This window comes from Phoenix dactylifera, chromosome 10 (assembly GCF_051530095.1).
Source record: "Phoenix dactylifera cultivar Ajwa chromosome 10, Ajwa_hap1_PhDact_Kaust_v1.1, whole genome shotgun sequence".
In the NCBI taxonomy this organism is placed as follows: domain Eukaryota; kingdom Viridiplantae; phylum Streptophyta; class Magnoliopsida; order Arecales; family Arecaceae; genus Phoenix; species Phoenix dactylifera.
In genome coordinates, this window is record NC_143199.1 from 27,657,112 (window position 1) to 27,684,221 (window position 27,110).

General features: G+C 37.9%; 2 protein-coding genes and 1 long non-coding RNA gene across 9 annotated transcripts; 1 reads left to right on the top strand and 2 right to left on the bottom strand.

Annotated features, from left to right (window-relative positions):
• The first annotated feature begins 505 nt into the window (after window positions 1–505).
• On the top strand, window positions 506–8,436 carry LOC103720611 (bifunctional protein FolD 4, chloroplastic-like). 6 transcript variants are annotated; one of them, XR_016396673.1, is made up of 8 exons: window positions 512–1,549; window positions 2,636–2,961; window positions 4,041–4,277; window positions 4,426–4,593; window positions 7,511–7,677; window positions 8,029–8,101; window positions 8,225–8,268; window positions 8,342–8,436. XR_016396673.1 is itself a non-coding variant. In XM_089925866.1 (8 exons), exons 2-7 carry the CDS (start codon window positions 1,363–1,365, stop codon window positions 8,051–8,053), a joined length of 1,110 nt encoding a protein of 369 aa, XP_089781992.1. In that variant the 5' UTR covers window positions 533–1,058; window positions 1,129–1,362; the 3' UTR covers window positions 8,054–8,101; window positions 8,225–8,436. The 6 variants fall into 6 exon arrangements, 5 of the variants coding, with proteins under 5 accessions (XP_026665619.4, XP_089781991.1, XP_088561890.2 ...); XM_089925866.1 differs by having other exon boundaries at window positions 533–1,058; window positions 1,129–1,549; window positions 8,225–8,436; XM_089925865.1 differs by having other exon boundaries at window positions 8,225–8,436.
• A 987-nt stretch (window positions 8,437–9,423) lies between these two features.
• LOC103720620 (uncharacterized) lies at window positions 9,424–25,272 on the bottom strand. Of its 2 annotated transcripts, XM_088705765.2 has the most exons (9): window positions 24,971–25,272; window positions 24,504–24,616; window positions 16,082–16,153; window positions 14,029–14,085; window positions 12,267–12,302; window positions 11,580–11,625; window positions 11,013–11,100; window positions 10,848–10,905; window positions 9,424–9,599 (listed from the first exon to the last, which is right to left on the bottom strand). In XM_088705765.2, the coding sequence occupies exons 1-9, from the start codon at window positions 25,047–25,049 to the stop codon at window positions 9,549–9,551; spliced, it is 600 nt and encodes a 199-aa protein (XP_088561891.2). In that variant the 5' UTR covers window positions 25,050–25,272; the 3' UTR covers window positions 9,424–9,548. The 2 variants fall into 2 exon arrangements, with proteins under 2 accessions (XP_088561891.2, XP_038971406.2); XM_039115478.3 differs by lacking the exon at window positions 14,029–14,085 and having other exon boundaries at window positions 24,971–25,240.
• Window positions 16,724–22,602, bottom strand: LOC149752750 (uncharacterized). Its single transcript, XR_016396674.1, has 3 exons — window positions 22,268–22,602; window positions 18,499–21,424; window positions 16,724–17,803 (listed from the first exon to the last, which is right to left on the bottom strand). It is a non-coding gene; the product is annotated as an uncharacterized LOC149752750 (long non-coding RNA).
• Window positions 25,273–27,110: the final 1,838 nt, after the last annotated feature.

Below are 27,110 nucleotides of genomic sequence, written 5' to 3' on the forward strand. Positions count from 1 at the left end.
TTATATTTCTATTTTTCAAAAAAAAATATTTTTTATTTTTTAAAATAAATATGTTTGAATGTAATTAATTTTTTTTAAAAATAAATTTGGATGTCACGGTGGATGAGACAATGGTAATTACAGTGTAAGTAGTAAAGGTGGCACTGGTGTTAGCTGCAAATCTAGCAATGGTGTAGCAAAGGGGGTGATGGTATGGTGGAGATAATTGTAATGGTGGCGGAGATGATATTAATGAGGATAGATCATAGCGGAGATGGTAGCGATAATAATGATGACAATATGATAGTAATTATGATAGTAGCAAAAATGGAAGCATAGTAGTTAAAATATAGGTTTTTGTTTTTAAAAATCTTAAAAGTAAAAATTTGTTATTTTCATTTTTTATAGAAAAAATGACAAATATTTTTTTAAAAAATAAAAAATAAAAATATTAGTCAAATTTTTTATCTCGATTTTTACAATTTTATTTATAAAAAATTAAAAACAAGCGATAAGAGCCTAAAACTGTGAATGATAGCTTTGCTCTCCAGCATCCGCCCACAGCAATGGCCGCCGGGATTCCTCTACCTTTATCCGACCCCAAGCCCCACTCCCAATCCCAGCTGCCTCCCTCCCATCCCTCCATTCTCCCACGCCCCAGTCGCCGCCCATTCTTCCTCGTCCTTTACCACAACCAATGCTCCTCTCCTCCGCCGCCGCTCTTCCCCCTCCCTCCATACCACCGGCGCTGCAACCCCCACCCCATCACCTCCTCTCGAACAGCGACGAGAGGTAGCACGGCATACCAATACCTCCCATCCTGTTTTAATCTAACCGCGGGGAGAGATAGCGAGGGTCACGCCTTCTCCTAATCTTTCTCCCGGCCTCTCCCCACCGCCGCCGCGAGAGCCGGACCGCCTCTCAAGAAAAGCCGCCGCGCCTCCTCCTCCTCGCTCCGGCCCATCCGGTTCGATGCGAACCGCCGAGTTATGTGTAACCGTCCGCCGGTTCGTAATGTTCTTTCCGGTTCCTGTATCTCACCGGTTGAACTTTGAACAGTTTGTGGAATTGCGGCACGTGTAAGCTCCTTTCTTATCTCGCCCGGATCTAATCAAACGGCTGCGATTAAGTCGTCTCAGTCCGATGCAGGTAGAGTCGTGGATTCCGTCGTCTTCATATATATTGAAACTAATCAGAGCAGCGGGCGGCGGCCTGGAAAACGGGAACAAAAAGCTCAAATTGGCGCGCGTCTCCGCCGCCGTTCTCTCCCCCCTCGGAAACCCTAGCAGAGCCTCCCATCTCTTCTCCCTTCCCGTCTCGATCAAAACCCTAACCCCGGAGTCTTCCTTTCCTTTCGTCTCTTCTGTCTTCGGGCGCAGGAATATGGCATCGTCGGTGCTCTCGGACTGCTCTTTGCCGGCGCCGGCTCGGCTTCTTCCATCCCAGAGGAGCGTCCAAAGTCGGACGTCCCAATTCCAGCGCTCGGTTTCGTTCGCGTGGAGGCCCTTGAGCCTGAGTGCGATTCGATCCACTGCCTCTCCTCATTGGAGCTTATCGGCCTCCGCATCAGGTAATACGGTTTATGCCCTTGGATTCCACTTTAATTCAGTTAGATGTTGAATAGACTATAAGCCTGCAGCTGGAATGGTGATCAAGCTGCCACCTTTGTCGTCGGCCCCAATGGATTTTTCCTTTTCCTTCTCTTTTCTCCCCAAGTTGCTGGTTGCACGGAGATTTGAGAAATGAATTCTGGTGAATTTTGTTGAAAATACATCCTTTTTCATGAGATTGCTAAGCCCATTTTTGATTGATTTGTTGAATTGTAGATCAATACTAAGAAATTTTTTTTTTCTTATCCTCTGACTCTCCTGGACGTATTTATACCGAAGTCGTATAATAAAATCTGTCCAACCAAAAATTGTATTTATTACTGTTTGTTATTTTAGTTGTCAGAGTAAGTACTATAACTGTTTAAATCTGTTTAAGAGGGGAAAGTGAGAAACACTTGGTCTAATGCAGTTTCAACAGGACATCTGACGCATGCAAGCAGAAAAGAATCTTAATTTCTTTTCGGGCAAAATTATGTGCCGTGGCCACCCTTTTCTCGCAAATTCTAATCCTTGGCTGATGAAAATTTTAATTATTAGTTGTATTGTGATCAGGGTTTTAAATTTTTTGGGATAGGGGTGTCCCGATTTCTCGATGGAACGGGACGCCTCGCAACTAGCAATCCTTGAAAAGTGGCAGCAACAGATGCTGACATAAAATTTCGAGAATTGCCCGATCCCAACTAACACTTAGCTACCGCGTATGTATTTCACCTATACCTGACAACCATAGGATCGGGGATCTAAGTAGGGAATGGAGTGGTGGTGGTGTGTACAGTACTCATGCAAGAGTTAACCTTATAGAGAAAACTTTATTTTTATGATTGTAGGCCTTATTCAATATGGTTTTTCTTATAAAAGAAAGTAAATGGAAAAGCTATTATTTGCCTTGTGTATTATTATGATATCAAAAAAAACTGCATATGTTATGCATTCTAGGAGACGACTTTTCAAAGTTGCATCCTTCAGTTATGTTTGTTGTCTTATGTTAGATGCACTGTTATTAGAATATTTTTTACTAGCTTATTTTTGTTAATTTTTGTATACAGTGGCTGTAACTACTGAAACTTCTGCTAAGGTTATTGATGGCAAGGCAGTTGCAAAGCAGATAAAAGACGAAATTGCTGGAGAAATAGTGAGGATGAAGGATGGGATTGGGATTGTTCCAGGATTGGCAGTCATTCTGGTAGGTTCTCGGAAGGACTCTCAAACATATGTTCGCAATAAGAAGAAGGCTTGTGAAGCTGTGGGTATCAAGTCTTATGAAGCTAATTTGCCTGAAGACAGCACTGAAGAAGAAGTGCTTAAGCACATTGCTTGCTTTAATGATGATCCATCAGTTCATGGCATCCTGGTTCAGTTGCCTCTGCCTCGTGTAGGTTTCTTTTTCTGATGCTTAAATTAGTGAAAAATCAGTTCTTGCAATATATCCATATATATATTTATTTGTTTATTTGATGATTAATTCTTGTATGACTCCTCAATAAAATCTGTTTTGTTTACTAAAGAATAAGATTGGTACCATGTTGCATTAAACAAATAGTGTTTGGCATGCGTAATGTATGTGAAAGAGAATATGATGCTGAATTTCTACAAGAAGCCAGCAGAGCATGATGTGGGCCTGCAAGTTGATTGCTAAAATATGTTGAAAATGGTTTTGGCTTTACATTGAGCATTCAGTCATATGAGGGAACCATGGAAGCTTTTAGATAATTATAAAATTAATCTTAGGCGTGACGAAATCAGAGTCCAGCAGCATGTTCGGGCTTTTGCGTTATATACAGAAAGATGTTATGACTTATCATTATCATTGAATATTTTAACAAATATTGTACATATTTATTTAAAAATATAGCACGGTGACACACTATGTTAGTTTTCTTATATAACCCTGTCATCATCATATTGTTAGGGATAATCTTCATGTGGAGGAATTAGCTTTCAGCGATGTTACTTGGTACCTTCAATTTATTCAGAAGTACCCTCATCTGATGCCTAAACATGGATATTTTTTGTGACACCTGAACATGTCTGTAAGTAAAAAGATTCTTATATATTGAAAACATCTGACGATTAGTAACACAACCACACCCCACATGTGAATCTGAACCTATTTAAGATAGGTTTTTTACATTATGCCTTCATGTGACTATAATTGTTATTTCTTGGCCAGTGAATGAAAGTATTTTAAAGAGCTATGACCATTATCATGCACATTTTTCGCTAAAATTGTTGCAATTATGTCGTATCTTCATATTGTTTAGTATCTACAAAAAGTTTGTCCCTTTTGCTCATGCAAAAAAAATTACTGATCATGAGTTAGTATGCAGCATGTTCCCACAATCATTACATGCATTCCATGATTCTTTGTTTGTTCTTCAAGTTGTTCTTAATGGTATGTTCTGTGTTTTTCATCATTGTGGCTTATGCAAATGTTTGTTTGCTATGTGGCAGCATATGAATGAGGAGAAAATTTTGAATGCCATTGGTTTAGAGAAAGATGTGGATGGTTTCCATCCATTGAATATTGGCCGTCTTTCTATGCAAGGTAGAGATCCCTTGTTTGTTCCCTGTACCCCTAAAGGGTGCATGGAGTTGTTGCACAGGTATGGTGTAGAGATCAAAGGGAAGAGAGCGGTTGTGATTGGGCGGAGCAATATTGTTGGAATGCCTGCTGCATTATTGTTGCAAGTATTACACTTTATCTTATTGTTCTTCTCATATAGCATTTTTCAATCTAATTTAATATTATTTCTTTTGCTGTTTATTGAGGAGGCCTCTATAGTTTTATGTTTTCTCCCTTTCTTTGTTTAATTATGGGCTTTTAAAACTTTTACAGAAAGCAAATGCAACCATTAGCATGGTGCACTCATACACTAAGAACCCTGTGGAAATCACAAGACAGGCAGATATCATCATTTCAGCTGCTGGAGTAGCTAATTTGGTGAGGGGTAGCTGGATAAAGCCTGGTGCAGTTGTGATAGACGTTGGGATCAATCCAGTTGATGTGAGAGGATCTCTCCCTTAAATCTTTAACTAATAATTCCTGTTTAAAATAAATATATAGGAATGATCTGTCCTAATTGTTTTTGATTGTTACTGATCTTGCAAGCTGAAATATGATAGCTGGATTGATTGTGAAATTTTTTCTGACATTGTGTACTCATATCTGCAAGCTTAATCACAACTCTATAGTTCTTGCTAATCTACAAAATTCAAAGTTATTAACTTCCAGTGGAATGACAAAAAGGTAGGTATAGCAGCTTTAGCTATATTTTCATAGTTAGTTGTCTCTTTTTCAACACTTCGTTACTTGTTTGCATATGCTAAAAGATCATGACACTTTATAGGGATCAGACTACTCCTATGGAATCAAAAAAACTACATAGCGAAAATTTATTAAAGGCTGTTCAGGAACTATTTCCCACATCAAATAAATAAATATAAAAAGAGCTTTTCTAGTCAGAGACTTGTTTTTCCCCCTATTTTTGTATCTGAACTGAGAAGCCATACTCATGGCTGTGGCTCTCTTTCTAAGAGAGGCTTGACCCCCTCTTTATCAAATGAGGCTCACCCTCCTCCACCATGCCATGAATATGCATGTGTTCTGCCCTGGTCTCTGCTGGTCCAGCTATTGCTACTTTGGGCTTGTTTCTATTGTCTTTCTCTCCTTCAATACCCTCCACTCTTATCTTTCTAACCCTTTCTCTTTGTCTCTCTGTGTTTCTATTGATGCGGTTCTCATTTTGAAGCCTTTTTTTTAATTCTCATATGATTTACTCGCTTGAGATAAATGCTTTTTAAGAATATTTGTGGTTCTAGTTTTCTTCTTTCAGACATCATTCTTATGGTGTATGATATTTCATCATAGGGTTCATGTTGGGACTGAAGAGCGCCCATCAGTTTATGGAAAAAGATTTTTTTTTTTTTTGGGAAGATCGTGTTCCCTCACAAGGAGGGCAAGCTCTGGAAAGAAGTCCATGGACATCATTGACATCACTAGAGGAATGTACCTTTCTTTTGAGTATGGAATAGAAGATTGTGCTGTTGGATGGTATTTCTTTCAGATACCCTTCTCAACCATACAGATTTCAGCCATCTACTGATTTTTTTTAAGCCCAACTTTCTATTGATTATAATTTTCGGCTGAAACCATGACAGCCATTAATGGTCATTTAATGGCCACCGTGCCTGTTTCTGATGCTGCTTGTTGCAATATATGTACACATGGTATATTAAATAACATCTAGGATTTATATAATAGTAAATTACAGGTTTGGAGGAGCTCATCATTAGAAGGTTAGCATATTAAGTCCTTGACTAAGTTATCAAGTATCAAACTATCAACTATACTTTTGTTTGATGTTTTATTCTGTTTGTATCTTCCAATTAATGAAGATTTGCTGAAGTTTCTAATTGATACGCGAGCACTACTTGAACTTATCTATAAAATTTGGTATAGCTAATTCTCAAAGACCTAAAGATTTTAAGTTGATAAGTTCAACATATTTTTCGATTGATGGAAGGTGAAGAATCTACGATAAACAACAGGAAATAATGTGTTTAGGTAGGGGAGGTTGTCCCCACCTATATATTCTGAAATACTCACAGCTAATATTTACTGGCTTAAGTATTATGACCAATTGTTAACACCTAGTTCATAACAGTGCAATTCAAATAGTTAGTTCAAAAAAGCTAGTCTCAGATAAGTAGTTACGACTCCTCTAGATTTTTCATTAAAAAAAAATCTATTAACCAACCAAACAGCAAATAATAGTGAATTCTGGAGATAATCTTTTGCAGCATCACTTTATTCCTGCATTTTTTTTAAGGACTACAGTAATTTCTTTCTTTGCATGAAACAGGCCCTCAATGTTTCCGGTCAAATTCTGCAGATGTAATGAAAACTCGTGAAATTTTATAATTAGTTTCATGAAATACTCTCTAAAAGTAATTTCTGAGACTTTGATCCCTTAGTCTTCCATCGTTTGATAGCCAAAATAGGATGGCTCTGTAATCTCCCTTGGCTGGGGAGCTCACTTGGTGTCCCAGCATTAAAAAGGAACACACTACCTTGGTGTCTGAAAAATGTGTAATAAATCAACTGATTGGCTGTTCTGCTTTATCTCAAATTTATCTCAAAGGCATTGCGCATATGTGCCCAATTTTAAAGGATTAGATTAAGTGAAACCATTGTTTACAGAGGCTTATTTGAGCCTAAGCCTGCCCAATGCCTTGAGGCATGATTCCCAAAAAACACCTAAAGACTTATAAGTGAGGTTATAGTTGGAGCATACTTGTTGCTAGTGTGGCTTGTGGTGCCTGCCATTCACTATCTTTTATGCAATTTATGTGAGCGTATGTATCTGATTTCAATTATTTCCAAAACCAAATAAGAGAATTATTTGTTTTTTTTTTCTGTTGTTTAGTTGTCGTCAACTTAAATATAGTTTGTAGAGAACTAAATGGTCATGCAGACACTATCGCATTATGGTATTGGATCAGGTAACTTATTGATATATTTGATTCAAGATCTCTGACCAATTGAATATTGCAATGATTTCTACCAACATGAAAATGTTGGGTTTCTAACAATGTTCACATGAAACACTTTACTTTGCATGCCAGGTATTGCTTTCATAGAAAGAAATTGCTTGAAGCTTGTGCCCCAAGGCTAACCTTAATTAGTCTGGACACCCTCTCATTAAGCTTTTGCTTTTTTAGATGCTTGGTAAAATTGAACAAAAATTACGTCAATCTTTGTTTCTCTTAACATTTCCATCCTTCGCAACGTGGTTGATTGTTAATATCTACATTAATTATTTTAGAGAAATGTTAAATCCATTGCTCTCAATGTCTTTGAATATCTCAGTCGCACAAAGAAAATACTGTACTACGTGGACTAAAATCTTTGTTTGTTTCAGGATGCTCAAAGCCCTCGTGGTTATCGACTGGTTGGTGATGTCTGTTATGAAGAGGCCTGTAAGGTAGCTTCTGCTATTACACCAGTTCCTGGTGGAGTTGGTCCAATGACCATAGCCATGCTACTATCCAACACACTCAGCTCAGCAAAAAGGATACACGATTTCAAGTGATACTTCAATCCCGGTCTAAATTGACATATATAAATGCATACATCTTGCTGAGTTTGTGCCTCCAATTTTTGGTGCCTTTCGAGTTGAACCTGTTTTGTTGATTTGGATGTTCTTGGTCCACCCGGAATGGGTTAATTATCCCATGGAATCAACTTATAAACGAATATTCACACGAGCTAAAGAACAGATTGGCACTCTTGGCATGATTGAGAAATAACACCTTGTCCATTTTACTTTTTCCTTCAAAATTTCTCCGTTAGGTTTTGGTTTACATATGTGTGCACTTACACAGATGGAAAGTTCTTATGATGTCAAACCATGCGGTAATCATAAAAAAGCATATGCAGGGTGCATGTACATTCTTTCTCCTGAGGCGTTATCAACCATCTAAAGTGCCATCTGATGTTTCACTTGTATTAGGTGAGCCAATAGCAAGTCTTTTAAGGTTCTCTATGGATCCTTCAGAACAATATTACACTAATTGAGTCATGTTTAAAAATTGCTCATGATACGTGGGTAACATTTGCAACTTCTAATTTACAGATGGAACTCTGGAGGCAATGGATTGCACAATTGGCGTAGCCCTCGTTCAAGAAGGCTGGATTTGATCCTAGATTCCTTGTATCGCCATTAATAATCTTCACTGGCAAGCAAACACAGCTCCTAGTATCGGTTTCAATTCTGATGTACTGAGAAAACTTTTTATCTTCTAAAATGCTTGCCCTCAATGCAATAGGATTTGATTGCCAAACCCACGAAGAACTGACTCCCATGGTGGTAAATTAAGATTGTGCATGTCAAAGTTGGTGGATGAGAATTCGAGGGGTTCAACTCAGTTTGGCTCTATGTGGATTTTAAGTCGGTGGCATGTAACTTTCCCCGTATCCCACCTCCCCACTTTTATATAGGGCATACCACCTGGCTGAAAACTCTCTATCTTCTAAAATGCTTGCAGTCTGCTTTCTCTTAGTAAGCAGTCTGCTTGTTCTCCATGATGAGAATTTAACAAGAACCTAATCTTATGGGATGATCTAATTCTTATGGTAATTTTTTTGATAAAGCCCCCGCCCCCTCTCTCTTCCTGTGGTTAAGTCATGTTCTTTCGACTTGTTTCTTACATTTCCAAGTTATCAATTGTCTCACAGCTGATCGATAGCAACTGATTCTAGCAAAGTTGTGATGAATTAGTTGCAAGGGGTTGGAACAAGACTGCCTCCAGGATCAGGAAAAAGAGGGGGGGTTTGCTTTTACCCGCTCTACGCTTTCTAGCTTATTATCTGCAGCTAGCAGAATCGTTTGCTGCCCTTATTTTAAACATCCATTCAAGACTTTTGTGGTGGATGAATGCATGTTATTTATCAAAAATTCTACCTTTTATAAAGAATGTTTTCATATATCCCAGTTCTCAGTTGAATATCATACAAAAGAATGAGAGGATCTGATTCCTGTCGTTGGTATCACTGATGCAGTCATCTTGTTTGATGGCGACTTTCTTGAAGCTGCAACACAATGAGTTCAGTGATACCTGCAACCACCCGACCGGCCATGAATAAGCATGCCAAAATGATCTTGTCAGAGTATCTTAGGATCAGGGTTATGTCGGCCCTCGAGTGTTTCGACGGAAAAAGACTCCATCCACACAGTTAAAACATTAGGATTTTTTTTTCTCACAACTCATAAGAGATCTGAGACGATCAGGACAGACTGCGGAAGCAAAAAGGGCACGACATCACATACAGCTATATAAAACTTGAATTGTCTCACTACTTATTTTTCATTAATGAACCGGCAACGCCACTCTTACAGTATATGTGGGTCATTTTTCCTTCTTTTTCTTTCAAAAATTGACTACAATTTCGCAGAATCTCTACTCCTTGGAGGTTATAAAGAGCAATCCCAGAGCACCGATGAGCAAGTACTGTATGAAAGACAAATAGCAAAAACATAACATCAGCAAATAACTGCGTTTATGATATGCGTTTAATCTGCAAAAGTAGTTCTTATCTACACCTTTTTATTTATTAGAAACACAATGCTGAGGTAGGGGGAAAATCAGCCAGGTGTGCAGATACCGGGGTAGCTATATACGCTCTAAATTTAATAGAAATGGGCTGGGTATCAATACTATTAAAACTTTTTTAATATATGTCAGGATACAGAACATGTGTTTGTAGGATGCCTGATTGCTTCCAGCATGTAAAGAAAAATATATACAATCATTTCAAACAAATAAATAGGTAATGCATAACGAAGACAGGGCAAAAGAAACGCTACCGAGACGTCTTTCAGATAGACAATATGAAACTAGTCATATAACTAATTTAGAACCACCAAGCATTGGAAAGATTAAAAAAGAACCTTCAATATGATATGCTGAAAACTGTGTCCATACCTTACCTACAAGAAGTGGGTGCGGGAACACCCCAGAGGCAGCATTAATATAATTTTTTTGATAAGAAAATTTTACACGGGCTCAGGATGAGTTTCCGAGGAGCATCCAACGCAGATGTGCACCCTAAATGGAAGTCCCCTGCTTCTAAGGTCCGTATTATCTGTATCTAGATATAGGGGTATTGGAATCCTCATCTCGATGTCCATATCCAGCCAATCTGATACTGTCTGGTATCCTAGAAATGGCCTAGTAAAAGAAACTATCCAAAGCAAGTACAGCTGAAGGCATCAGTTTGTTACACTAAACGATGTGCACCTAGTCAGGTTTCTATGTGCTCAAGTCCTTAACTCACAGCTATGATGCTTCCATGTCGCATACAAACACCATCGCATCATAACTTTCGAATAAGATATGTGGCTGTGATGAGGATGTTGAATGTGCAGTACAGTAAGCATGGGGTAGACAAAAATGCATCTTACTAGGAGGACTGATACGGGAATAACATGGTGGAAATTGAGAGTGATAGAGGGTAGTAGTGAAAATATAAGCCATGCTACCTCAAAGATTTTAGCCTGCGAATGTTTAAGAGAAGTTTGGATATTATTCTTGCTCACGAAAAACAGAAGCATCATCTACTGAAAAGGAATAAAAAAGAAAAACAGAAGCATCGCATATTGATCTGCAAGTGCATCTACAAGTGCAAGGAATTCACAATTGGCATCGTTATTTATTTTATTCCACTAACCATGTGTTACCATTCTCAAGATAACATACCTTGAGGATCGGTTTTTCAGTCATAATAATGGTCACCCAGCCAACATATGGGAGAAACCTGTCAAGGTCAGGAAATCGAGGTCAGATAAGAGAGGTTGCAGGTTAAAATCAAAGTGGCATCCTGATAAAAGATGCAATTTTAAGGTTGAAAACACTCATCCTCACCCTACAGCTCGGCCCATGATGTGATGCCGCTGAAGCCAGAGCTGACCTTGAGCGTAAAGAGGTCTGTCATCTATTAAATTATTATCACCTGAAAGTTACATCAATAATAAGTATTCACCATCCTACATTTTAAACAGGAAACATTAACAACAGCTGTGCACCAATGTTTTTAAAGAAACTAACTGCACCAGTAGTAAAGGGTATGCAGGAGAAACTTACAGCATACATAACATCTATAGTTCAATATCTTCCACTTTTTGCATTTAAAATTCTCTAAGGAAAAGTAAGTATTTTCCATTTATCTCTATTTTGCTACAATGTAGACAATTATGTTAACCGACGTAAAATCACTTTCAAAATTTTAATATACTTGCACACCTAAGAAATACTTTTACTGAGCTATCATGTAGGATATCTCCAGCTAAGCATAACCAAACACCATGGATTAGCATTTTCATGAAAACTAGGGATATAATATAGGATTAGCATTTTCCATCTTGCAAATGCTAATCCATTGAGCATGGCTATGATTAGCTGCTAGAAACAGATAAATCTGGAATTTTGTACCTTTTGTTAGAATATTAACCTCTCCTGTGTCCTGTCGCTCATGGACCTATGTACAGAATCAAAGAAAAAGATCAGAGATTGAAAATCACAATGAAATAATATCAGTTCCTCTTTTAAAATTAGAGCATCTACCAAGACCCTATTCTACTTTAGGTCTCCCATGTGAATAACTGTGTAACTTTATTGACATATTTCTCTGACTAATATCTATGTAAAGCATGGATGAGTCCAAAGGGCCCTACTAAATTTCAAGATGGATATGGGGAGGCCCACGATAGGCCACATGATCATTATGTATGTGCAGAAAGACTTTTACTTGTTTATGACTTGCCTAGTATGTGGGTCAAAAGCAAATTCAACACTAGACAGGGAAATCCTTGCTAAGAAAACAATTTCTCACTAGATGAGTGGGAAGTTTTAAAACCCTGTTTATTCATTTTGTGTCCCCTTATTATTTCACTTAATATTAAAACTGTACCATACAGGTGGGATGAGTACCCAAGAAAATATGTACCCTTTAACTTGTTATATTGTAAGTCCAACATATTGCCGTTGCATGTTACAACCATAAACAGCTCATTAATCACAAATTAGATCCCCCCCCCCCCCCCCCCCCGCCCCAAAAAAAAAAAAGACTTTTAGCACAAATTCAAAACGTGAAAGACTACATTAGGGAAAATAGCTCACCTTGATTACACGATGAACAATTGGAATTTCACGTCCCTGTATATTAGAATTTATTAGATCAACATGAGTGAATTTACAAAGAGTAGACAAGCATCCACAAAAAATACAGCCTTAACTTGTCAAATGCAGATTGCTCTACAAACTTGGGTGAGGCTTGTAGTAAATCAATATAAAGGGTATGATATAAATTGATGTCCTACACTACTCAATGATCTACAATGCTCAAGTGCCTGTATACAAAAATTAATGCTTCAGGAACTTGATAACTATGTGTCAAGTGATCACTCCATGAATGGTCTCAATGACAAGATAAAAGATTTTTTTTTTTTTTTTGGCCAGAAAAACTATTGTTGGGAACTATTCAACCTACTCAAATCATATTCTGTGTTTCAAGATATGCAGAATAAGATGAATGGCAAAGATTATTGACTTAGAATAAATGTTTTCAGACCGTAAGGCACAAGCAAGTCAGCGATGCCGTGTGACTTGCTTACCATATGAAACAAGTTGGCATTTTGCAGTGTGAATGTAACTTTAGTACAAACAAAAAACTTCAGAACCAGTCATGAAACAAATGTACAGGACCTTTTATCTAATAATTTATGATCTAAAGAGGAGGGGGGAGAGAACACCCGTTTCCACAGGTCTTAAAATAAGTTTCACATCTATTGTCCATTTCAAAGCTTCCAGCATGTCTCTCATACATTATTCAGCACAGCATTTCTAGATTTTAATAAAAAGCATTCCAGCACAAGCATTTCTTTCAATGGTCGTTGTCTTGGTTCTTCATTAACAAATTTAAATGCATTCCACCATGATTTATCAAGGAGAACTCCAGAAGATGCAAAGATATCATTGAAATACCTCATTAAAGTTCCGTCAAACCTTCCAGCTTTCCATTAATAAAAAATGTCTTATTATGCTACATGCATTGATAAACATACATTTGTCGGATACACCTCAAAGATTTCATTTTGTCTTGGACTTCCATATCCTTTTATATGCCTCGCCGTTTCTCAAAGCAGTTGCAGAGATTTAGGAAGTTGGGTTGGAGAAAAAATAATGACGAAAGTATATAGTGGAAGGTAGGGTGAAATGCGTGCCCATTAAGAATATGTTGGTCGACAATCCCAAGATTGTCACTCTGGGTGATGGATATAGACAGGAAGATCATCTAGAAAATTGATATTAGTTAAAGGCTAATGCTTTAAAAATGAAATTGAAATCGTGAGTTGCCCATGATTTCTTGCAATTGTTTGGATAACCTTAAAGCTAAAGTAATTTTATTAGGAGGGAATGAAGATTACATATTGCGGTAACATGTCTTTCAAAGGACCATGGTGAATGAAGAGATCAATGAAGTTGTATTATTCTTTTTGGGTCTCAAAGCATAGTGGGGAGTTGCTCGGCAGCAGTGGTGGTCTCTGTGTGTGCATGTGCGTGCCCATTTTGTTGGCCTGTGGTTTGGCGTTCTCTGTCCATTTGTGTGCATTGCTTCTTTTACATCATTGAACACAAATTCCCCAGGCAATACATACTCTTTAGTTAACAGTCAATTGCTGCTTTAATAAAATATCTCAGAACTACATGCCTAAACCCTAAGCATTACCTTTGGACCTTCTAACCAGGTCTTGCATATAACTCCACAAGTTACAAGGGGGCAAAAAAAAAGTTAAATCCTCTTTTGCCTTGCTTCAAAATTTAACAGATTACCAAGGAGATTATAGAACAGATGAAATGTGCAGAGGTTGGTGGGACATACTCTGGGAGGAACTTGTCTGTCGCGATTTTGATTCTCTGAACTCTTGATAGAGCAGAGCTGGAGCATGTGTAAGATGATGTCAAGGGATAAAAAGCCATTCTCAGTTATCACTTTTTAGACTACCAATGGATGAAAACACAATGTCTAGAAAAAGGTCGAGAATACATAGATTACCATCTATGAAACCCTTGCTTGTTAAAACTATATAGCTACCTTTTCATAGTTGTCTACCGGCTTCAGAGAGGAGATGATAGACTGTTAGGGGGCACAAGCTCAAGTGCTCAACATTTCAAATGGTGGAGACATAAGGCAAAACATTCATTATCAACAAGGCAAACCATAAGGATTAAGCTTTCTGATGATTTCCTTTTGTTAAAAGAATGTCCAGAAATATAAGAGAAGATCATATAAATCACACAGATATGAATTTGCATTTCTGTTGTATATCGTACTAAATTCTGGTAAATGAGGCACTGACATTGCAGATTCCATGTATGCACAGATTTTGGAACTAGAAAAAGGGTCTAGTTTCCCTTTTATTTCAAGACCACCAATAAAAAAATGAGCCAAATGTGTATGGCTACAAATCCTTCCACGTCAAAGTTTGACAATTGATCTATGAACATGAACTATTTTGTTCCGCTTCAAATGCTCTGGGAACATCTAAAGCCTGTTGGGTGTGTGTCCTAGAGAAAATTTAAAAAAGGCGAAAGACACATATTCCGCATAAGCCTCTATGAACTGTACTTTTCTCTTCATATGTCATTTATTGTGAACCTCAAGGCCACATTTATTAAGTGTCTCAGTTTGCAAGTAGGCCTTCTGAAACAATGTAGATGATTCTTATCAATTTCTAGGGTCAATACTTTCCGCCTTCAATTTTAATTCTACTACAGTTTTGCTCCTCATGTGACCACAGATATACGAAACAAAGGTCAACAGACAACAAAAAAACAAAACCATCAAACTTTTTTGAAATAAATCAACGTCCATCTATATCAACATCTTCCTCTAACATTCTCTCTCACAAGGCAGAAGTCATATTGGATAATTCACATAGCTCTGATGTAATTTGCAAATACTATATAGTGGAAATCCATTATTATAAATCAATGCACTGACTATTTTGTAACCTTGACTGACAAGGTTTATCCTCCATGAGAGTAGGATATACAAATCAATCTGTGATCCACTGAAGGATGATAGCGTTTATCATAACCATCCATCCACCTAACATCATCCTGCCGAACTGGTTCAAATATGCACGCACGCATGCATAAGCTCATGCAACACACAAGCAAGCATATATGCTACAGTGTGCCTGAATTGCTTGCTTAATCGCAGCAAAGCCTAACTCCCTCATTACATTATTGATGTAAATAACACTAAAAATGAAATTAGTGGAGGAGTACCAGAAAGGTGTAGTCATGTTCAATATATTTCATAAAAGGAGTGGCGATTAAACTAAGCAAAGGGGTTAAAAGAAGGGAAAGACTGGCAATTCTAAATGAAGGTTGTGACAAAGGATTGAATGACACAAGAAGCGTATCTAAAGGAAAAGTAGTTAATCAACTCATCATTTCACGAACATTCTCATTAAGGACATGAAACAAAAGTGTACAAATCAATGCCTGTAATATCTCCTATATTTGGATTTCAGGAAATTCACTATGCTGCAGGATATGCCCCTGGATATGAATGGACATCAACTAGGATGAGGGAAGGAGACCGATGGCAATTGCCTTGTTTATCTTGTTACAATAAAGATTAGCCAAGAAATTTTCAGCTCCATTATGAAGTAATAGCCAAAATCACTACAGAAACATGAAAAAGAAACAGATTTGAAATCTCAAGCTGTAATTGATATACAACAATAGATGGAGAAAAAAAATAAACTCATCAAATGTGGGAAGAGAATAAGTAACTTCACTAAGTTTCAAATACAGCATCTTCCAATACACGGAAGGCAGTTCTATAGAGGTTAAAGGCTAGTAAATGACTTAACAAAATACGCATGTTCTTTCACCATAAATAGTAATAAAACAACACTTACATCAACATGAAACACAACTATCTCTCCAGAACGAATAGGATCCTTACTCATGTGCAAGAATAGAATATCACCCTGCAACAATAGTAAATAGCAAATAGTTATTCTATTAATAATAAAGATGCAACAGATCTATGACATATTTACACTCAAAAAGATACAAACTGTAATCTGCAGTACATCTATAAAAATTAATCATTGCCAAACTTTCAAGAGTTCGCATTAATAAAGTAAGCTTGCTCTAACATGTTGCAGTTTTGGCACTTCACTTCTAATAGAAAACATTTGGCACTCATTTTGCACTGTTAAGAAGCAACCTTTTACACGTCTGGAGGTTGATAAGCTTATAGCACAAGATTTACACGAACACCATTGCACATACCAGAGTTGGTGCATTAATGATATACCTGTTGGTTTTAACCCAAAATTTTATCAATCTGCAGCCTCAACATAGTATGGCAATGTAAGATTTAGTGGATTTTTGCCAAGAAGTTTGGGAATATGTGTCACGCCCCGGATCCGGACATGATTTTTTTTTTTTAATTTATACTATGCGCCCCAAATCCGGTTTATGACACGGCCGTGCTATTGTAGGTTGCTGCCCATAATAGCACGAAGCCCATGATAACAATTTATTTCATGAAATAAGACCAAATCTGATCAAATTTATTTACTAATCATAAAGAAGCAAGTACAGAGCATCTAAATCAAATACTTGAGTTTGCATTATTACAACCCAAACTTATTAACATAGATACTTCTAAGAATCCCTGTAACTATGCTTCAACTCCAATTTTCATTTACTCTTTCCCGCTTTTAATCGCCTTAATTATCTGAAATAAAAAAAAAACAACAGGAGGGGTATGAGCTTGCGGCTCAGTAAGTAACCATGTACTATCTTATTAGATCAAGCATAATCTTTCTCATGCCAATGCATCATTTGAAGAATATAACAATTATAGCAAAATAAAGCATTTCAGAGATGATATATTCAAATCGGGTCATAAACCAATGTATGCTCCAACCATGCAAGTTCATAAACATGATAATGCAAGTCATATAAAAATGTTGCCATTCATCTATACTTTATAAATCTTACTCTCAGACGGATGTGCTGCTATGGTCACTATAATCCCGTGACAGGGCTCGTATTCGTAGTCGACGAGTTTTATAACTTGTTCATATTCGTTACCAACTTTAACCCGTTGGCAGAGGGCCATATTCGTTGGATGCTAGCTCCAGAGGGGGGGGTCGACTGACCTCTATTTCTAGAGGTGGGCATAGCTATCTGAGAGTTCATAAATCATTATTCTTTTTCATTAGTCATACTTTCATACATAGGTTGGAAAATGACAAATGGCATCGTAATGTATAAAATTCATGATCATGCCACAAATCTCATTTTCATGCGATTTATCATAACCATAATTCATCGTAATGTATAAAATTCATAATCATGCCACAAATCTCATTTTCATGCAATTTATCATAACCATAATTTATACTGAAATATTTATGAAGGATGCAATTTAATCAAACTTATGAATCACATGCAATCATATGCTTGATCCTACTTTTAAGAAAATACATCATAACAAATATATTTTTTTATTATTTTATTCTTACAATTAAACAGTAATTTTTTAAATTAATAAGATCAGTGCCAGGGTTACTTACCTCAATTCGCCCACACAATCCTAATCTCGTCCGTCAAATTCTCTGTACCTATCAAACAGTTCCAGATGCATTATTAAATTAAAACTCTAACATGGACCTGAATAAATCTCAAGTCCCAACCGGATAATTTGGACTAAAATCCTACTTATTCACTATTTATTTACGTATTTTCTTTTTTTTTCTTTTCTTTTTCTTTTCTTTTCTTTTCCTTCTTTTCTTTTTCCTTCTTCTCTTTTTCTTTTCCTTTTCCTTCTCTTCTTCTTTTTTTTTTTTTCTTTTCTCCTTTTTTTTTTCCTTCCCGAAACTTCTTCTCCTTCTTTCTCCTTTCTTTTTTTTTCTCCTCCTCTTCTCTTCTCCCAACTTCTTCTCCTCCTCCCTTTCTTGTTCTTTCTTCGCTCGTGAAGGGAGGAGGGCGAGCTCGTCGGAATGCTCGGGAGGAACGGGCAGCGGCCGGCGGCACCCCCGGCGGGCCAACGGCACCCGCAGTGCCTGCGGCGCCCGTGGCCACAGCCGCTCCTGGGGCCGCGCTCGCAGCCCGTGGCCATGGCGTGCGGCCGGCGGCCGGCGCCTGCAGAAGCATGGTCGTGCCTGCGGCCGGCGCCCACGGTGAGTCTCCCCCTTCCCTTTCTTCTTTCTTTCTTTCTTTCTTTCTTTCTTTCTTTCTTCTTCTATTTGATCTATCCTCCCGAGTGGATCGAGAGGAGGAAAGGCAGTAAAGAAAAGGAGGAATGGATGGATCTTACCTCACTAATGAGAGCAGGGGCGCGGGTGGTGAAGTCCGACGAGGAGAGGCGCCGGTGGAGGATACCGGAGGTAGAACCCAGCATGAGCGAGGACGGTGGCGAACATCAGGCCACCGGAGTGCCCAGATCTGGCAACATCCTGGTCCGAGAGCAAGGAGAAAATAGGGAGGAGGGGGGGTCTCGGATCGGGTGAGCTATCGGGGGCTTTTATAGCCCTCTCTGGGGAAGAAAGAAAATGGTTGTGGCTCGTTCACCTCCGTGATGCTCGCGGTGGTCGGGCAGAATCGGAGGCCATTCAAGAGGCCACGACATTTCCGCTCAAGCCTCGCCACCGTTACCCCGAGGAAGAAGACCAGAGGATCGCGTCGCGATCCCTTGTCTCGGTCTCTTCTTCAGCCATGGGATGAAACCGGTTGGGCCCGCCGGCTTCGGCCCGATTAGCCCATTTTGGGCTGGTTATTACATTCTCCCCTCCTTAATAAAAATTTCGTCCTCGAAATTTACAAAATCTAGTCTTTTCAAATTTAGCGATGTTCAGCCCATTGAGTAACATAAATATAAGATCTTATTCTCTTTGATCAAAATCAGTGAGATATATGACTCTTGATCAAGTGTCAAAAATTTTATACATATGAGTAAGATTAGCACTAGATAAGTGACTAACTAAAATCTAAGGTTGCAATCATTATCTTGATGCAAGTTTATACTAGGTCAGATTGGAATCATTTCACAACAAGATTGATAAAATTAATTGTATTGAGATAGATCTTGGAATAAAATAGATTTCATGCACTTATTATGGTAGAGTACTAACCTCACAAAAGATACCGACCGGCCTTAATCAGAGTCAAATCATTAAATGGTTAGTAATGTGATTCACAAAATGAACATGTAATGATGATCATTAGACAACAATGGATATCATGATTATCCTGAGAATCAACAACATTCTTCTCCACTAGAAAACTAATTTAAGTTTTCCGAAAATTCTACTTGCCATTGCAACTTCATCATTAGATCTTATTAAAAGAATAAGGTCCGATACTTTCAGATTTGATTCTTTTGGTAGGTGATTTAAATCAAACTTTTCTTTTGTAATCGAAAATCAACGTCTTAATTTTGAATAAGAACATCAAGTTTCTTTGTCAAAATATCAATTTCTCTCGATTAACCAATCTATCACAAGATTAGGTCATAAACAACTCTAATCCACCCTTGATAGATATTCATTAAAGTCAATTGTCAATTTCTTTCAATCAGATAGAGGGTTGATATTATTTGAAAAAAAAAAAAATTCAAGCTTCAGGTTTAGGAGAAAGGAGGTCTATACCAACATATTCCAGATCCAAGATCAAAATCGATGATCCATTAATTCTAGCCAAAAGATGCTAAGAATTTCTTAGCACGACATAAAATTGGAGAACCCAAGATAGCACAGCGACATCCAAAAAATCAAAACATTTTCCTTTCATTTATCCAGAAAGTCCTACTACATCAAATCTTTTATTATTAACACTTTCCGAATCAAAGGGATAATACTTCTGACCAACTTAGATAAATAATTCAGACCACTATGTTTTTGCTGCGCACTCTGATTCAAAACATCAAAATCCTTTAGATTCACTAATAACTTTTGATCAAAATACTACTTGTCTATGAACAGAACTATTTAATACCTCATTTCTCTGCCTTTTGCATATCATTTTGATGAACTTGTTTCTCTTCTTTGATTTCTTCCTTGTTCATAGTAGAAACCTTCTTCTTTTTTTTTTTTTTGTCAAAACATCAACTAATATTTATTTGATTGATTTATTGCAGGATCATAAACTATTGCACTTTATCCATAGTAGAACATTTGAGCCTCAAATATTTTTCAAGATTGATAATTATTCTCAAAATTTACTAAATGACTTTCAATCAAAATACCAATTTTGCATTGTAAATTGAAAAGATCTAATATTTCATATTCCAAGTAAACAAAGGAAAAACTCTTAAGTCTCATCCTCAAATATATTTTCTTTCTATATAACAGTTTCATGCATAATTGTTATACATATTTCATCCTCGAAGAATATAATTTTTTTTTTTCTTGTCCAAGTCTTAAACAACTTATGAATGAACCCTATCTTGTCATCAAAATAATTAACTTCAAACTAGAAGTATTATCCACAGTACCCGATATCAAGTTGATCTTTCAAAATCACTTATATACTAACACACAAACAATCACAATATACTTTAATATTCCATGGCTAGTACTCCACTTAATATTAGTCAAAATCTAATTTAATTATAACTTGAAAATTTTCTACATTTCTATCACAATCACTAGTGATCTTAAACTTTAAGCTCTCATACATTCCTGTCACATTCCCTATTGTTCTTAAACCTTTATTCTGATTCCAATTTGGTTACAATCCTCAATGATCTTAAACCTCCAACTTTGAAGCCACTTGTGCCACAGTCTTTAGTAGTTTTAAATCTTAAGCTCTTGTATCATTCATATCACAAATCCTAAGTGATCTTAAATCTAGCTTCTGATAGTTTAATTGCCATAATTCCCAATGATCTTAAACCTAAGCTCTGATACCACTAAATGTCACGCCCCGGATCCGGACATGATTTTTTTTTTTTAATTTATACTATGCGCCCCAAATCCGGTTTATGACACGGCCGTGCTATTGTAGGTTGCTGCCCATAATAGCACGAAGCCCATGATAACAATTTATTTCATGAAATAAGACCAAATCTGATCAAATTTATTTACTAATCATAAAGAAGCAAGTACAGAGCATCTAAATCAAATACTTGAGTTTGCATTATTACAACCCAAACTTATTAACATAGATACTTCTAAGAATCCCTGTAACTATGCTTCAACTCCAATTTTCATTTACTCTTTCCCGCTTTTAATCGCCTTAATTATCTGAAATAAAAAAAAACAACAGGAGGGGTATGAGCTTGCGGCTCAGTAAGTAACCATGTACTATCTTATTAGATCAAGCATAATCTTTCTCATGCCAATGCATCATTTGAAGAATATAACAATTATAGCAAAATAAAGCATTTCAGAGATGATATATTCAAATCGGGTCATAAACCAATGTATGCTCCAACCATGCAAGTTCATAAACATGATAATGCAAGTCATATAAAAATGTTGCCATTCATCTATACTTTATAAATCTTACTCTCAGACGGATGTGCTGCTATGGTCACTATAATCCCGTGACAGGGCTCGTATTCGTAGTCGACGAGTTTTATAACTTGTTCATATTCGTTACCAACTTTAACCCGTTGGCAGAGGGCCATATTCGTTGGATGCTAGCTCCAGAGGGGGGGGTCGACTGACCTCTATTTCTAGAGGTGGGCATAGCTATCTGAGAGTTCATAAATCATTATTCTTTTTCATTAGTCATACTTTCATACATAGGTTGGAAAATGACAAATGGCATCGTAATGTATAAAATTCATGATCATGCCACAAATCTCATTTTCATGCGATTTATCATAACCATAATTCATCGTAATGTATAAAATTCATAATCATGCCACAAATCTCATTTTCATGCAATTTATCATAACCATAATTTATACTGAAATATTTATGAAGGATGCAATTTAATCAAACTTATGAATCACATGCAATCATATGCTTGATCCTACTTTTAAGAAAATACATCATAACAAATATATTTTTTTATTATTTTATTCTTACAATTAAACAGTAATTTTTTAAATTAATAAGATCAGTGCCAGGGTTACTTACCTCAATTCGCCCACACAATCCTAATCTCGTCCGTCAAATTCTCTGTACCTATCAAACAGTTCCAGATGCATTATTAAATTAAAACTCTAACATGGACCTGAATAAATCTCAAGTCCCAACCGGATAATTTGGACTAAAATCCTACTTATTCACTATTTATTTACGTATTTTCTTTTTTTTTCTTTTCTTTTTCTTTTCTTTTCTTTTCCTTCTTTTCTTTTTCCTTCTTCTCTTTTTCTTTTCCTTTTCCTTCTCTTCTTCTTTTTTTTTTTTTCTTTTCTCCTTTTTTTTTTCCTTCCCGAAACTTCTTCTCCTTCTTTCTCCTTTCTTTTTTTTTCTCCTCCTCTTCTCTTCTCCCAACTTCTTCTCCTCCTCCCTTTCTTGTTCTTTCTTCGCTCGTGAAGGGAGGAGGGCGAGCTCGTCGGAATGCTCGGGAGGAACGGGCAGCGGCCGGCGGCACCCCCGGCGGGCCAACGGCACCCGCAGTGCCTGCGGCGCCCGTGGCCACAGCCGCTCCTGGGGCCGCGCTCGCAGCCCGTGGCCATGGCGTGCGGCCGGCGGCCGGCGCCTGCAGAAGCATGGTCGTGCCTGCGGCCGGCGCCCACGGTGAGTCTCCCCCTTCCCTTTCTTCTTTCTTTCTTTCTTTCTTTCTTTCTTTCTTTCTTCTTCTATTTGATCTATCCTCCCGAGTGGATCGAGAGGAGGAAAGGCAGTAAAGAAAAGGAGGAATGGATGGATCTTACCTCACTAATGAGAGCAGGGGCGCGGGTGGTGAAGTCCGACGAGGAGAGGCGCCGGTGGAGGATACCGGAGGTAGAACCCAGCATGAGCGAGGACGGTGGCGAACATCAGGCCACCGGAGTGCCCAGATCTGGCAACATCCTGGTCCGAGAGCAAGGAGAAAATAGGGAGGAGGGGGGGTCTCGGATCGGGTGAGCTATCGGGGGCTTTTATAGCCCTCTCCGGGGAAGAAAGAAAATGGTTGTGGCTCGTTCACCTCCGTGATGCTCGCGGTGGTCGGGCAGAATCGGAGGCCATTCAAGAGGCCACGACATTTCCGCTCAAGCCTCGCCACCGTTACCCCGAGGAAGAAGACCAGAGGATCGCGTCGCGATCCCTTGTCTCGGTCTCTTCTTCAGCCATGGGATGAAACCGGTTGGGCCCGCCGGCTTCGGCCCGATTAGCCCATTTTGGGCTGGTTATTACAATATGTATCCAATTTCAGTTGCAATGTAGTTGGTAATGAATAATGCAGAGCGAAACTACTTTGTGAAAAGCCTATCATAAGTTATTTTTTCACCATAGCAAATGACTTTATTTTGATTTCTTAAGATATTTGATAATGTAAAACTAAACTTTGAGAATTCGCAAGCACTGAAGTTTCTTGTCATCTAAACTCTATTATACAAACGAATAGACATTGGGAGGAAAACATCTATAACAGATTACATCAAGGTGGGGAATATGGAAATGCCTTCAAAGAGTATTCTGGGCAATTATCCAGTGACGAAGTCTTAGAACCACCATAAGGCAACATTTTAAGGATAATATTTTCAAACACTATAAGGCGTACAGAGTGCAAGGAAGTCAAATACAGAATAGTCAGGTTAAGGTGTACCAAGACTAGTAGAGAAAGAAACTGAAATAACTGCTATGTGAACCTCAAACCTTGAATAATAAAAAATAAAGTCAGAGAGAACAATTTCTCTAGACAACTCCATGAGATCTAAAAAGAAACACCTCCACTTTGTGAAAATTATGAGTTATGATCTTAACAAATCCAGTTAATAAGTTCGTGATCGTACTGGGTTGCAACTTGCAAACAGCTGCTCCAATCTTGGGCAGTCATTTCTGAACAACCCATACAAGGTGTACAAAGAAGTAAACAAAAGTATCTAGCATATTACCAAGCTCATCGCATATTTATATCAGAATAAGTTAACACATTTTAGCTATACCATTCTCCATCAAACTTCACTGCTTCGTAGCTGAAAACAATATAACAAAATCGAATTCTGGTCATAGGACATGTAATCAAATCTATCAAATGTTTCAAGCCGTCGCCATTTTTTTTGGTAAATCATATAAATTAAACCAATTGAGCATGAATATATCCATGGGAATCAAAAAATAAAATATTCAAAAATTGAGCAGGAAGATCTAAAGTGGAGTCCCATAATGCAGTCCCAGTGTGGTTGGCCACATAAGCCGTCTCCTAGTTTTTGATACTACTCACCCTCTTAAACCCCGGCTCCATGCTTTCAGATAGAACAACCACCACAGGCGATTCGCTCCCGGTAACACATATCAAGACCTTCCATATAATCAGCGCCATAGTACCAATCGTCCCTGCCCCAAATAATAAAAGGAATTCATGATTCGCTGATACCAAATCAAGCAATCTTTTTTCCATCAGATTGCCATTCAACTATAAGAGATAACTAATTGCTTTCAGAGTTTTCTTCTTTTTTCGAAGCAATTTCTTTTCCGAAGATTTAAAAAGGGTTTTGGGGAATCATCCTAAGAAAAACGAGAATACCGGAAGAGATTCTTTAAGAACAAATCATGACTGACGAACCGAAAGCCACCAAAAAAAAAAAGTTCATCAAACTCTTCGCACGGAGAGCGCATAAAAGCTCAATTATTTTTTTAAAAAAAAATGTGAGAGAGAAGAAGAAGAGATCGTGAGATTCATGGACGAACCGAGGGTAACGATTTGCGTGAGGGCATGCCTGATCTCGAGAGACCGGATGGACTCCACGCCGTCCCCGATCCACCCCATTCTCTCTCTCTCTCTCTCTCTCTCTGCCTTCCCGCTTTCGTTCCACTCCACCTTGCCTTCGCCTTCGCCTTCGCCTCTCTTCGATCCCCCCGTTTTACGTTGTTTCGAATCTTCGGATGCAGAGAACGCTCGAACCTAGTTCGGACACGTATCGCTGGGGATTTCAGCCGTCGGATTAACGTCGGACAGGTATTGAGCGTTGGAGGACGACGAGTCGTGATGGGCGTTTGATCCACGAATCTTGATGCATCATGAACGGTGACTCGGGAGAGGAAAACGAGGCGGGAATAAATGCCGGGTCCGGGAAAGGCCGGAGTCGCCGAATGTAACGGAGGCTTTTATTCCGCAACGGATTGAGATATTCCGCCCGGACGGATTGCCGTAAAGATTTAAAAAACCGGTCCACTAAATCCGAAAATTTACTGAAATAAATCCCATTAAGTCTTGTATTGTCTCATATGCTTTTTATTAAGTCTTGTATTGGGAATATATGGGGGCGGTTTGGCAATATATTGTGAATAAAGATATGCAATTAAGAAGAATATCTCTAAAAATATACTAATATTCTGGATGCATGTGATAGGATTTATGATGGCCTATGGGCTGTGACTTCTTTTTATTTAGAGAAAAAATTATGGAAGTTATTAACAGTATCTAAGTCGTCCTCTCATAGTATTTCTGTAGCTATAAGAGTCTGGATGGCATACATCAGTCCTGCACAAGACGTGTGTAGCTCAGTGAGAACAACAATAGCGCCGCAAAAGAATTATTTTAAATCGCAGTTGCATGATCCTAAACTGCACATCCTATGAAATCTGTGCCAGATTTTTTTTGATGGATTTGTCAAAATTGACTTGACAAGATCAAGGGTTGGAGCAGATTCTCCGACAAAAAAAATCTAATGGTTATTCCACTATAACTAATTCCTACTAAAACTATCATTACCATCATTAATCATTATAATTGTTATAATGACCATTATTTGACTCGAGTGCAGTATTCAAGTTTTTTAATAATCAATATTGTAATGGCCATTATAATCATGTTACAACGAAAAATAATGGGTAATAATGAAAAACAGCAATATTACTTTCCCAATCATCATTGACCTGATAAAATATTATCTTTATTTTTTTGGTTATTAAAAATACTACTTCTTCAATCCATGCCATCTCTTATGGACAGAGAGTTAATGTGCAAAGGTACAAGTGAGATAATAGCTTTTATTCGTCTCATGATGGACTACTTAAATAAAACATTAATGATCATAATTCTTTTCTATTATTATGTATAATAATACAAAAAGAGTCGAAATCATTGTAAGCCGCTATAACGATGACTTTTATTTTAAACCTTCATGAAAAAAAATAGAAGGGCATGGTTGACTCAAGTCCTGCACCACGTTCATGGTCCGACAAATGAACTGCCTATTGGCTGTGGAACCCCCCCCCCCCCCCCCCTGGGCACCTCTGATTTGCGGTTGCAACCTGAAGCTTGCCCGTTTTGCTCGTCATCAAAAAATGCAGACCTGTCGGGCCCAGTCCGTATTAACCTTTTCTTTATGTCCTTAGTTTCAAATCTCTAGTGATATCTTGCAAAAAAAAAAAAAAAAAATCTAATAATATTGTTTTTCTCAGCATATTTTTACAGCCATATTTATGATCTCAGCATAAATATATAAAAAATAAAAACAGAGAGAGAGAGAGAGAGAGAGAGAGAGAGAGAGAGAGAGAGACTTGGAGAGAATGATTCATCTTCTTTCATGATGTTGGATCGCACAATAGCTGCTTCGAGATTTGCACAGACAATAGAAGAAAGAAGCTATAATGCTTTGAGATCTGTGTATGCATGATCCAATGGTTGGTGGATGAAAGATCAATCATTCTTTCGCACGAAAGATACAACCAGAACGCCCAGATAAAAGGCTAGTTGTACTCATATGCCTTTGGTGTGATGAGCCGGTGTACAAAAAAACAAAAAAAAAAAAAAAGAGAGGCACTAGTGCCCATACAGAGCAATCATATTGCACGTGCCTAATTCCACACCAGCAAGCTATTTTTG

Coding starts and splice junctions, on each gene's coding strand:
- LOC103720611 (XM_089925865.1), top strand. CDS start 1,123: ATGCAGGTAGAGTCGTGGATTCCGTCGTCTTCATATATATTGAAACTA. Junction 4,594..7,510: donor TTGGGATCAATCCAGTTGAT/GTGAGAGGATCT, acceptor TGTTTGTTTCAG/GATGCTCAAAGCCCTCGTGG. Junction 7,678..8,028: donor AAAAGGATACACGATTTCAA/GTGATACTTCAA, acceptor AAGCATATGCAG/GGTGCATGTACATTCTTTCT.
- LOC103720620 (XM_088705765.2), bottom strand. CDS start 25,049: ATGGGGTGGATCGGGGACGGCGTGGAGTCCATCCGGTCTCTCGAGATC. Junction 14,086..16,081: donor TAGTTGTGTTTCATGTTGAT/GTAAGTGTTGTT, acceptor CACATGCTCCAG/CTCTGCTCTATCAAGAGTTC. Junction 11,101..11,579: donor GGTTAATATTCTAACAAAAG/GTACAAAATTCC, acceptor TGTAACTTTCAG/GTGATAATAATTTAATAGAT.